Below are 12416 nucleotides of genomic sequence, written 5' to 3' on the forward strand. Positions count from 1 at the left end.
ATGGCACTGCTCTCTGTAGGGGGGAGGCGGTGCCTTCTGGTGCTGCTTCTTTTGCTCTTTGCGGGAGTGGCTGAAAAGGGTGGAGCTCAGATCCGGGTGCAGTCTCCGAAACGCCTTATCGACAAACTCGTCTCCATGCAAGCCATCTCCGAAGAGAACTTCTTCACCATCATCGGATCCACTGCCTCTTTCGGAACCCCCGCCTACGGCACTACCCTGAGGTAGGTTCTGCTCAAAATGTCCTGTTACAGGAGAGTGCAGCAGCAGCAATATTCTGCTGCAGCCTACTAATGCTGGCGAATGCGGAGTGCAGGGCCGGCGTTATGCTGTTGCTGTCGCCGACTTCACGGGCTACTGCTGATTCCTGTTGTTGCTTATGCTGCCGCCGATGTCTGCACCAGTTGTTCCTTGTTCCAGCTGCATTAAATGCTCGTACTGGCTTGTTGATGTTGACTCTGTCGTCCTGGCTTCCTTGCTTGGTGGACGGTTTTGCTTGCCCGAAGTTGTGTGGGCCCCTGGTCTCCTGTTGCTGCGTTGCGTTTTGTGTGGCAGAGGCAGAGCCTTTTACACTCCCCACGAACGACATGAAGAGGCTGACATGACGGAGACAGGAGTGCATTGCGACACATCGTACTGCGTGCGACTAAAGGATGAGATTGAAGACTGGAAGAGCAGCGCGCTGCAAGGGGGGCTCGCGAAGGTGCGCAGTGTCTCCCCTGTTGTCCATCTACCTTGTGGGACGCGACCTTCCGTGCATCCCCTCCTTCCCTGTGGCTTTGCCTGTGTCTCAGTTTTGTTGTTGGTCTGTCTTGTAAAGCTGTCTCCAGGTCTTGCGAAGGAATAGTGGTAGCTAGCTACCCGTGTGTACGATGGCATGAGGGTGGGGCTCTGCAGCTGTGTCGGCCGACCAGCTGCCGCATCTGCAGCAGCAGCCATTGAACAATTGGTATGTGGGGTGTTTGTTGTCACTGCAGGTAGTGTTGTTCGTCGACCGAGGTGTCTGCACCTTTGCAGCAAAGGTGGAGGCAGCACAGAGCTGTGGGGCTGATGCAGTGGTAATTGTTGATCACGGCACTCAAGACTGGACCCGCGGAATGATCCGCCACAATATCATCATGAGTGACGACGGAAAGGTCTGGAGATTTCCCCTTCTTCAGCATCCATGCATGCATGTGTGTGCGTGCGTGGAACGCACGCGCTACGCGGTAGATTCCCTCCTCGTGTATGAATCCGACATGTGGTGTCGCTCGTGTCGATGCTGTCCTTCTCGATGGTGCTGCTGTTAATGTCGATGCTGTTGACTGTGTTACAGCTAGTGCGACTGATGATGAAGTCTAGTTGCTGCTTAGTTCTTGTGGCTGCTGCTGTTGCTGTTGCGTGTGCAGATGAGGGATATTCACATCCCTTCAGTCCTGATAGCGCAGCCCGAAGGAGATGCAATAAAGGAGGAGATCCTTTCAGGGCAAGAACCTGTCCTTGTTGAGCTCGAGTGGCGTATGCCGGCTCAGTGGCCGGTGGCCGTCAACTTCTGGGCAGACCCTGGCGATGCACAGGGTACGTGTGGAGCATCGACATGCTTTTGTCGCCTGTTGCTACCCGCTGCCGCTCTCTCCACGGTGCATCTCCTCAGTCTCGAAGCTGCTGGCCTTCGTCATTCGCTCCCATGTTGTCCCCCTGGATGCGGTGTACGTATGTTGGGGACTACATTGTAGTGTGAATTGCTCCTTGCCCATTTTGTTTGCCCTTGCTGTCGGGGGCGGCATGCTTGCGGTGTTTGTTCTGCTGCAGCTGCCAGCTTCCTGCAGTCTTTGGCACCCTACATGCTGCGTTTGGGAGCCCATGTCCGTTTCCAGACCATCTACAATGTTTTTTCCTTGGAGGGCGGATCCGAAGAACTCTGTCTGTCTCATGGCCTCTATGAAAAATATCCCCGTCTTTACTGCGCCTTTGAACCCAACGCTCAAGTCCTTGGCCTCACCGGTACGCATCGCAGCTGCTGCTACGGTCGTGCCGCTGCTCCTACGAAGCTGCTGCTGGTGTAGGCTGGCCCGCCTCTCCTGGGGATGCTCAGGTGACGCTGCTGCGGTTTTGTGCTACCGCTGATGGAGGTGTCGTGGGAGTTATTGCTGTGTTGCGTGCGGGAGTCGTTTAGGGAGTGAAGTCGTACAAGAGTCGCTTCTACAGTCATGTTTGTACAGCACCACAAAGGTGACTCCACCGGATCTAAAGGAAGGCGAGTTCTCACGAGAATGGTGGCTCTACCAGCAGAGGCTGGGCGACCCAAGAGACGGCTGCTCTTTCAGCGGCAAGGTGGGCGAACTGCGGGGTTACTGGAGGCGTAGGAAGCTACATCATGTTGTTTTAGTATCTATAACTAAAGGTGTATGGTTACGTGTGTAGACGCGGCCGTGGTTTGAGGGGGCGTTCTAGTGCGATTGCGTTACTGTCCCTCTCCGTATTTCAGAATGTAGTCCATTTTTCCTCCTTAGGCACGACGTTCTATGGCACACTGCATTATTTCATGTGTGCGAGCTCACGTACACTGGGGTCTACGTGTGAACGTCTGTGGATGAGATAGGGGAAGAACGCGTGGGGCCCTGCCTGTTCGAAACGCGTCCTGTCAGAGGTGTTGTCAGGGGGCCAGACGCACTCAGTGGAGTTGTGCATGGGAGACGAGAACGGCCGCAGGTTGCTAGACTTTTCCAAGAACAACCGCGGGTGGTCGATTGTCGCCATGACAATCAATGGTGCGAGGTGTGCGCCCACGATGGACAATTTTGGCCAACGTAGACCTGAACCTGCATGCATTTATGCCTGCGTGCATCCGGTCCCACGCACAAGCGTGCACATGGATACGTGGGCGTAAGCACACCCGAGAGGAACTGCAGGGAGTGCTGCAGATCTCGCTTCTCGCTTTTCCTTGGCTGTTGTTTGGCTTGCGCAGATACAGTGGGCAGCTTGCTCCGGAGCCGGTCCTTAGAGCCATTTGTTCTGCCACAGTTAACCCCCTTACAAACAAATACAGAGCCGAAGAGTGCAATGACATCGTCGTGTGAGGCAGATCAAGGGACGGGAACCTCCCGTCGCTGCGATGCATTGCAACACAAGTAGCCTTTGAGGCCCCCTAGTAATGCTGCCTCCAGGCTGGTGCTGCTCTGTTGCTGCTGCTTCTACAGGGGCTCCTTTATGTTGCTGCCTGCTGCTGTAGTGTGAAGAGGAACGCCTTTGCCAGGCATAATTTGTGTCGCTGGGCGTGTTTCTGCAGCGACGCACACACTGAAGAAGCGCCATGGCTGCGGTCGATGATGGACTCGCGCAACCTAGTTTTCATCTTGTTTATGATAGTTGTAATTTGTCTCGGCCTGAGCTACCTGTATTATCGCTACGCGAAGAAGCAGTTGGCGGAGGGGATGCAGCAGCGGGTGCAGCACGAAGTGCAGCAGCAGCTGCAGCTATATCACAGAATGGAGGAGGCCCCAGGAAAGCCCATTATGCCCGAACGCAGGCCCCTTGTTTAATATGAGGTGCCTGGAATTGTGGGCTGGCTGCTCTCTTCTAGTAGAAAGGAAGCTGTATATGTAGTAGCTGTCGGGTACCTTCATTTGTTCAGATTTGGCTGGTTGTTTAAGGTTATTGCTCCGGATGCAGCAGACGCTTCGCTCCAGCCAGGCCGCAGCCGCATCGCCTTCGGGATGCTTCCGTTTCTCCTTGCTGTTGTAGTCCCTTTGCTGCGACGCATTAGGTGCCCCCGTCAGCGGCATAGTTGCGATTGGGGCTAAGCGCTTCTGCTTGGAGCTCAGTAGCTTGGCACGCGTGGGCTTCCGCGATTGGAAGTCTACCGTTGGCGGAGTTCGTTGCATTTTGGTTATGAGATTGGGCGCCGGCGTTTGTTTTCCTCGAAGTCACAGTTGCTTTTTACAGCAGAAGCAACATTGTTGATCCACACTCTTCACACCGATACAGTTTATGTCAACTTGCTGCAGACGCAGCAGAGGCGTGGTGCCGGGCGTTGGACAGTGGCCTCGAAAGCAAAGTTCCCCCACCTTCGGCCCCGTCTCAACGATTACACACGTGCATCTCCACTTTTTGAGTGTATTGTGTATAACGCACGTAGCTTGGCTGGGCAGCTTGCAGTGTCGAGCCGCAGCGCGTGCTGTGCGCCAAACAGGACCGTCCTGAGTTTGAGGCGCCTCTAGGAGACTGGGCGAGGCGTTCTGGTTTTGCCTCTCATCGACATTCCGCGGAAGCAAGTAAGAGTCTGTTTATCAGCGAAGGGAGTTCCGCAGGTGCCAGCCCTCCCACTGGGCTGCTTGCAGCGAGCTCTTTGAAGGGGTAGGACCGTGTAGCGTAGTGCCGTTGTTCGAAGTAGCTAGGGGTGAGACAATGCACAAGCACAACACAAACGGAAGTAGTGGTAGAGGTGAGTTTGCCACCACCGGTACCCACAACTAGCCAGGTACAAGCGTGTAGGAGGTTGGGGACTGTTCAGTGTTCACCCAGGGTCGACTAAGAAGCATGCAATAACGGCAGCTAACCCTCTGTTTCAATTCCTCTTCGATGCGAACGCTGCACAAACTCCCCAGACAACGGGGGAAAATGTTCCAGTTGACCCTGTAGGGTTGAAAGGAGCACACAGATCCGTAGTCTTCGCTGCAATACCTTGTAGCTAGTTCCCTCACCTGCAGTCCGATAATGAATTGAGGTGGTCGTGTTGGGTTGTACATTCACCCAATTTTAGAACAAATGTAGATGCTATATAGCCTTGCACACACATGACGTTCAGTTCGCAGGGCCTCTACACAGCCGAAATCGTGTTGGCTACCCCCGAGTAGTCACACGCACATGAAACAACTGGCAGGAGAGTAGAGGCAACACTAATCAATTTACCGCCTGGGGGAGAGACAGTGCCTGGCGTGTATGGAAGTAATAGCTCTTTGTGTCTCTACGTATGGAGCCATAGCCGGGTAAACCGCTCCTCCTCGGCGCAGCATTTGGGAACGGAACGCAAAAAGGCTGTAATTTCAACCAGGTCAACGTCACGATGATCGCCGCACATCTTGTGTTGAGGAATTGTGGCTGATGACTAGCTCCTAGCTCTAACAGATGACAGTGCAATTGTCGTATAGATATGGCGTATCCATGCATGTATGCATGCGTTCATTCATGCTTACACTGTGTGTAGCCTCGAAATAGTGGCTTCCAACCATCCTTAACGCCGCTCAACTCCACCTGCTATACCCACGTGGGTACCCGTCACCCCTGAATCTGCGCATCCTTTCAACTAGAATTAAACTAAGTGGAGTCACTTTCTATGAACTGCCTAAAGTTCTTTGCGAAAGACGGATTTCTGCTCGTTGTTGAACAGCAAAAGGTAGCGACCCCCATGTATGGCACACGTGTAACGGAGGCGCCGCGGGGCTCTGCAACGTATGTGCAGTCCGCTTACCTGGGAGAGCGTTTCTATTTTCGTACAATTAATAAAGAAAACATGGATTTGCCTCGGCGTATAATGAGCTAAAACGGGAAAAACAACGAACTGAATACGCGTTGCAGCTGGAAGTCTCGGTGCCCCACAGCGCCCGAGAGCGCCGCCGCAGCAGCGGCCGCTGTAGATGGCTTTAGGTGTAGCTACAGCTTTTGTTTTGCTATTATCTATGAATTCCGTCAGAATCACCATTATTTTGTGCCTTCTTTAGAGCTCTGGCCTTCTTTTCTACAGCAACTCCTCAGCGCAATCTTGCAGTGTTGTACATTGTGCTGCCGTCCAGGGCGCTCTGCAGTTGCTTCGTTGCAGTGTGTGAATTTCGCTCTTTGCCCCTGTACTCATAGCGTCATTTTCTTTTTCCGTTTCCTGTTGATCTCAATTCTGTCTCTTTCTCAAACGCAGCCAGGAAAGGGTAAGTGCTGGAGGCTTCGACTCGGGCAGCAGGTTTGGGGGCCCCTGTGGCGTTCAGACGGCGTACTGAGCCTTCTTGGATAAACTACAGGACATGTAGTCATCCAGACACTACAGTAGTGCTTCCCTCGAGTTCTGACGTCTTTGGACCGCCTGCTGGATTTTTGTCGGGCTTCTTGACGGTGGAGTGCCGCCGTGTTCTGCCCGCTGTACAGACACCCCGTCCCGACGTATTTTTGGTGTGATTTCTACCTTGCAAGAGAAAGCCACGCTAGGACAAGTGCCTACGAGCTGTGGTGGGTCAGCGCAGCAGATCCGCCCGTCAGTGCCAGTTCGCTGGGGCCCCCTGGCCCGAGGAGTTCGCCAGACGCGCTTCTCCCCCCGCAACAGCAGCAGCACCAGGAGCAAAGTGGAATAATGGCGAGCGGCATTGGTGATAAGGTCGCGCTCGCAAACCCGTACGAGGTACTTAAGGAAGAAGACGCCGTACAGCGAAGGTTGGAGAGGCAGGCGGAGAGGGAGCGACGTCGTCGTGAGCGTCGGGAGGAAAAGGCTGCAGCGGCCGCCTCAGCCGCGGCTGCTTCAGCAGCAGCTACAGCGGCGGCTGCAGCTGCTGTAAGGGCCCAGCTCTCCCCCGGTGCCGCCTCCCTCTTGCAGGGGGCACGTTGGGCTGATGTCGAGGTTGACTCGGACGATGATGGGCCGTTAGCAGTAACGATGCCCCACCGTTCCATGGCTTCGGGGGGAGGGACTGCGGGGCGCAGGTCGCAACAGCACCCAAGGGACGCCTTTTACTCGGACGTGGAGACTTCTTCGGAGGATGACTTCGCCAGTGATGTTGAGGGTGACCCCCAAGGAGACGACTTGGCCGCCACCAGCAGCAGCAGCAGCGGCGAGGAGGACAGGGCAACAAGCAGAGAGCAGCCAACTCGATCCCCGTCGGAGGGCAGACGAAAAGCCAAAGGTGAGGGTTAGGGGTGTATGTATGCGTGTCTTCTTTGCTTCTTGTTGCTTGTGCCGTCAGCAGGCAACTTTTTGTGCAGTTAGGGTCTCGGTAGCGTGAAGTTCATGTCACGACGTGTCTCGAGGGTTCAGAGAAAGCCAAAGGGTGCGATGGCCTGAGGCAGCAACAACAGCAGCATGGGGTCATGGGAGTTTGTTTTGTGCTGCGACAGGTGCAGGCGGGGCTGCTGCTGCCGACCCCCTGAAAGGCCTTAGCAGGAAGGAGAGGAAACAACGCGAGATGGAAGAGCTGGAGAAGGCTCTGAGCGAGGCGGGCCGTAAGTCGTTGTTCTCCCTTACCCTGTGTCTATTGCTGCTAGTTTGGCTGCTGGTTCTGATGCTACGATGGTCCTTGCATAGCTTCAGCTTGCACGAGTGGCTTGTAGGGAGACGAGGCAAGTGGCCGTGCTTTGCTCCTGTATTGCTGCTGCAGTGACCCCGTCTGTGCCCGCGGAGCCAAAGCCACAGCCGCAGCAGCAGCCGCAGCAGCAGCCACAACAGCAACAGCCGAAGACAGGAGGAGGTTCTAGCGAGAAAAAGAAGAAAAAAAAGGCTCATCAGCAGCAGCAGCAGCTGCAGCAGCAGCAGCGTGAATCTGAAACTGATGACAATGCAGATACCCCAGTAAGTACCGCACACAACATTGCTCTGAGTGCTGCAATCGGTGCCTTCTTTCAGTGGTACTATTTGAAGCGTTCGCTGCGGGCTCTGTTGCTGCTGCAGGCCGCTCCTGAAGACCCCGCCAAAATCGCGGCTCGCCTGAAGGCGGCAGCGGCAGCGAAGAAGAGCCCCGCGAACAGCAAGGAGTTGGCGAAGAAATTGGCCGCCCAGGAGGCGCAGGCGAAGAAGGAAAAGGCGAAGAAGGAGAAGAAGCCAAAACTCTTTTTCCCACCGAAACAGTGATGCAGCTGTAGATGTACTGCAGCATCTCCTTAGCCGGTCATTTTGCGTCACCTGCCGAGTTAGACCCAGTTGCTTCAATATGACTGCAGCTGCCGCGTTATATTAAGGCCCTTGGGAGTCTGCTGAATAGACACTTGCAAGTGCTGCTGCAGTGTAAATGGGGGCGGACGCCTTTCGGCTTCAGCAGCAACAGTAACAGTAACAGCAACTTCTGCTACAGCCAAGACACCCGGGCAGCGATATCGCTAGCTTTGAGGGTGTGCCTGCGGGTTTGTCCGCGTGTGGCTTCACTTGTTAGTAGGCTCTCCCAAGAGTTGTTGACATAGAGAAACGAGCAAGCAGAGGCAGGTTGGTAGGGGACAGGAGCAGCTGGGGGTCGTGCCGATGAGGTTGGTTAGTTGGCCGCGAGGGTGTTGTGTTTTTGCACCGCGTGTATTGCCTGACGGCAGTGCGTAGAGTTGTCAGTGTATGTACACTTGAGACTGCGCACGCCGTCTGCAGCCATTTGACCCTAAAGTTTTTGGTCAGAGAAACTGGGATCCGGAGAGGAGCCCGCTTAACTCTAGATGACTCGAAAGCTTTCGCAGAATGGGAAGTGACAGGGCTGGCGCGCAACCGTGGTAGCTGTCCCCCGGCGACCCAGCGGTGCTCTAGATCCAACGTAGATGACTAGCTACTGCACAGCGCCAACAAATAGAGTTTTAGGAGCTTTACGTGTTGGCGTAGTCCTGTTGGAGCCGCAACACAGCTCCAGGAGCGCTGTAGCCTGCATCCGTATCCTTTGGGGCAACGCGTTCTACAGACTGTGCTCCCCTCTACAACATCGCAGGGAGCACAGCTTTGGATGTCCATTATCGGCTTCGCCCCCCATCGTCCGCTTACAGCTTAGCTGTGTGTCCCCGACGGTCCATGGGCAAGAATGGCCGCGGTCTTGGGCCATTGTATTTAGATGTCGGTCGAATTAACTTGTTAGCAGCGCGCTGCTCCAGCACATGGGCCGCCCAGCCAGCGGTCCTCGCAATGGCGAACAGAGGAGTGAAGAACCCAATGGGCACTCCGCACCTACAGCAGCAGCAACAACAGCAGCCAATGAACAGCTGCCAGCAAAATACGAATTGAGAGACAACTAAACAAGCTGAGAAGCAGCCAGCGGTGCGTCAAAAGCAGCAGCAGTATTCATTCGTCTGACTGTTTATAGGCAATCGCTGCGGAGAAGTCGACGTTTGCATGCATATTTTTCCTCGTGAGCATATGCTCCTCAATAAAAGCCCCAATTCGCACCAACTCAGGGTCGGAATCGGGCAACCGTGCGGCCGCCAGGGCTTCAGCCAGCCGGCGCATCAAAGGAGCTCTTGGGTCTCCTTGTTTGTACATTCGGTGCCCAAAGCCCATGATGAGCTCCCGGCGAGCGAAGGCTTCCTCCAGCTGCAGGACAACACCGTTAATTGGCAAGAAGTGCGACTAAAGGCTACTGCCCAGAACACCTACAGGGTCGCAACACCGGTGCATACCAGCAGCAGCAATAGGGGCAGCACCAGCTGACAAAAGGGAGAGCATATGCTACAGTGGCCATCTTTTTACCCTTTGCTTTGCTTTCTCAGTGGAAGTCAAAGGAAGCATCATCTCCAGAGCTGCTTGATTTGCTCCCCCATGCAAGGGCCCCTTCAGTGTCCCTATTCCCGAGCATATGCAGCTATACATATCGCTGCGGGTGCCAGCAGTCACGCGGCACGCGAAGGTTGATGCTGCCATAACAGCAGCAGCGGCAACAGCAAGCAGGAGGAATTAAGCAACGCGACAGGGCTCAGCAAAAACAACGCTTTAAGGAGGCTGTGCCAGTGGGAATGATTGCCGTTCCTATGCATAAAGCAATTAACAAGACTGTGAAACAGCAAAGCGAAAACCGTGCTGACGGAGAGGAAGTGCGGCCCTCACCGTTGAAGTCATGCTCTGCGTAGAGGATAAGCGATACGTCCAGTGTCTTTGCCACAACCGGGTGGGGCTGAGTACACATCAAATGACACCAGTGGGGAGGGTGCAAAGCCCCAAGACCCGTATGTGGTCTTTTGTCAGCGCCAAGTTCCACTGCTCCGCTCTTCGGCCTATTTTACCTTGAATGCCGGGTCCCCGTTCATTAGTTTCAGGAAGTTCATGGCAACGGAGTCCTCAGGATCAGAAACAAGTGATATTTCCTTGCCCGAGTTGGCGAAGTGATGCCAATAGTTCAAGGCGCCCCCGAAACCACCAATGAGACGAATTGCAATCTGCAGGAACCCAGGACAAGAACCAACCTGCTTTGCTTCGCTGCTTTGCTGCTGCTGTCGTTGATTATGTTTCTCGGCTTCCTTCATGCTATCGCTTGCACGCGTCTGTTGTATCAGTGGTCCGTGACCCTGATAACAGTGCTGTGACTAATTAAGATTGAGAAAAGCGGATATATGGGGATTGGTTATGTAACCTAACGCACGTCGACTTGTTGTTGAGACGGATTGCATTCCGGGTGTACAGTTCCCATGAAGGAACAGGCTGTCCTCAAGACGTCCTGCAGCGTAGAAAAGCAAACAAAGCGTATGTTAAGGAACTTCTACGTAAACGTCTTCTGTGGTCGTTGCGCCTGCTTCAGTTGTTCTTGCACCTTCCACTACTCAAAGGCTGGAACTCTTGAAGAGTGCTTCCTGCGAGTATCTCCTACCATCGGATGAGCTTCCTTCGGTATTTGTCTTAGGACCGCGAGCAGCTGAGGTGGTAGCTGCCTCGCCCTGAAAAGCTTATGCTTGAGGCTTGCTAGCTGCTGGTGATTTGGTAGGTCTCCAAGCAGCAACAAGTGCACCACCTCCTCGAAAGTTGCTTCTCGGGCCAAGTCCACAACATTGTATCCTCGATAATTCAGTCCTTTGCAGGAAAAGTAGATCAGAACACTGCCTTACTCCTCAAAAATGCCACTAAGGCCTGTTTCTGGGGAAAGTACTAACCCATCCGCACTTTCTTGGCGTTGGGGCAGCTGCAGTTGTAGGAGTGAAGACGAGAACGAGAAGTGCTCCCTTACCGCTCCCCAATGCAACCGTGCAGATAGCTGATTCTCCAGCGACGACACCAGCAAGCCCCCCAGATGATGTTCCCTTGGATGCCTCAGGTTTGCTATACGGGCTGGTCTGTGAACGGCCCTTGGGCAGGGTCTTGCGGTGTCCGATGCCCGAGTCCAGCGTAGCACAAGAAGGCGACATGGCTAAGAAGGAAACTGCGATGGGTGCATACACGCGCTGTAGGGTCTGCTATCGTTGGTGGAGTTAGCTGGTCAAGTGACCTTGGGGAGTAGGGACCTCTGCGACCTCTATTGTCCAGTGAAAACCTTCGACCCTGACATCTTGCTGTAGTGAAAGTGGGTATTTTAACTATTTAGGCTTACACTAAAGGTGTAAGAGCAAAGGAGCGGGAAGCTGCAGCGGAAGACGACGGTGTTCAGATGCCGCCACGGTACTCTGCTTGGATCACACAATGTGGTGTAGTTATTGTGCACATAGGCTTCACCCTGCAGCGAAATTTTTGAACTCCAATTAACTGGGAAACATTTACTGCAATTTGTGGACATGAACTCCAAAGCGTGTGACCGGCAGGCTGCCGCCACGTGGTTGACCAGCCCTGACCACCGAAAGCGCAGCGCAAGCACCTGCTACATAGTACTCTTCCAACCTGCCAGTTGAATGACTTTCAGGATATCTAAGCGTTACAGTAGTATAGGAATGAATGAATACAAGCAGTTTGTGCAGTATCTTATGCTGCAAAACACCAGAAAACGACGACTCAGAAGCGTGCCGGGGTTCCACTGCCTCGTGCAAAACAGGTTGGTTGACACCCCCTCCTTCTGCAGCATATACAAGGCCCCTTCACGCACATAGGTGTTTTCGTTTTACGCCAAACCTCAGAGCCCTGCAGTACTTAAGGCCAGTCCCCCCGGTGCTTGCCAGAGCTTAGGGAGCAGTCACTGTACCACGAAATACAAGCGAGATACACCAGTGTTTATCTCGACTACCACCATGCCTTCGTGTGAAGTTTGATCATCTGTCGCATTCGACACCAGTAGCGGTAAGTCGGTGAGATAGGGGTTTAGCAACTGGAAAGTACGTAGCTATCCTACTTATGCGTGGCTTCACATTGTCCTACAACTACAATTGCACCGGATATCTTTTCCATCCAACTTATTCCCACCCTCGGTGCGACCTATTTACTTCTTTGCTCGCTAAAATACGGCAAAGTTTTGGGTTGTTTGGCCCTGCCAACTCCCCCCCCAACACTCCACAATCAATGTTCCATGTGGTATTCCCGTCCCTTGTCGAATGAAGCCAAGCACTAGCTGAGGCCAATGCACGGCTGTGCAAGGGTTATGGGACAGTTTATTCCTCTGCAATCTCGTACACGTAAATATCGCCACTCGTTGTTCCAACAAACAGAGTGTGGCCATCATACGACCAGTTAAGTGAAGTGCACCATGGAATACCACTCTTGATTGGCTCGTCTGGGTGGATGTCATCCAGCACATTCTTGTTCTCGAGGTCCCAGATCTGCAGGAATCGACGGAAAGGGAAAAGGCACACACATTATATATATATATATATAT

General features: G+C 53.8%; 3 protein-coding genes across 3 annotated transcripts; 2 read left to right on the top strand and 1 right to left on the bottom strand.

Annotated features, from left to right (window-relative positions):
* EMWEY_00016920 (vacuolar sorting receptor protein, putative) lies at positions 1-3518 on the top strand (the record flags this gene model as incomplete). The annotated part of the gene is made up of 9 exons (XM_013479810.1): positions 1-221; positions 553-700; positions 975-1133; positions 1386-1554; positions 1789-1980; positions 2153-2310; positions 2579-2754; positions 2945-3052; positions 3266-3518. 9 exons carry the CDS (start codon positions 1-3, stop codon positions 3516-3518), a joined length of 1584 nt encoding a protein of 527 aa, XP_013335264.1.
* A 1793-nt stretch (positions 3519-5311) lies between these two features.
* On the top strand, positions 5312-7801 carry EMWEY_00016930 (hypothetical protein, conserved; the record flags this gene model as incomplete). Its single annotated transcript, XM_013479811.1, has 4 exons — positions 5312-5427; positions 6112-6860; positions 7072-7176; positions 7332-7801. The coding sequence occupies 4 exons, from the start codon at positions 5312-5314 to the stop codon at positions 7799-7801; spliced, it is 1440 nt and encodes a 479-aa protein (XP_013335265.1).
* Positions 7802-8511: 710 nt separating this feature from the next.
* EMWEY_00016940 (citrate synthase, putative) lies at positions 8512-11025 on the bottom strand (the record flags this gene model as incomplete). Its single annotated transcript, XM_013479812.1, has 8 exons — positions 8512-8616; positions 9083-9226; positions 9383-9546; positions 9737-9803; positions 9913-10065; positions 10269-10343; positions 10494-10693; positions 10848-11025. 8 exons carry the CDS (start codon positions 11023-11025, stop codon positions 8512-8514), a joined length of 1086 nt encoding a protein of 361 aa, XP_013335266.1.
* Positions 11026-12416: the final 1391 nt, after the last annotated feature.

The sequence above is a fragment of the Eimeria maxima genome, genomic scaffold, assembly GCF_000499605.1.
Source record: "Eimeria maxima Weybridge genomic scaffold, Emw_scaff139, whole genome shotgun sequence".
Taxonomy (NCBI): domain Eukaryota; phylum Apicomplexa; class Conoidasida; order Eucoccidiorida; family Eimeriidae; genus Eimeria; species Eimeria maxima.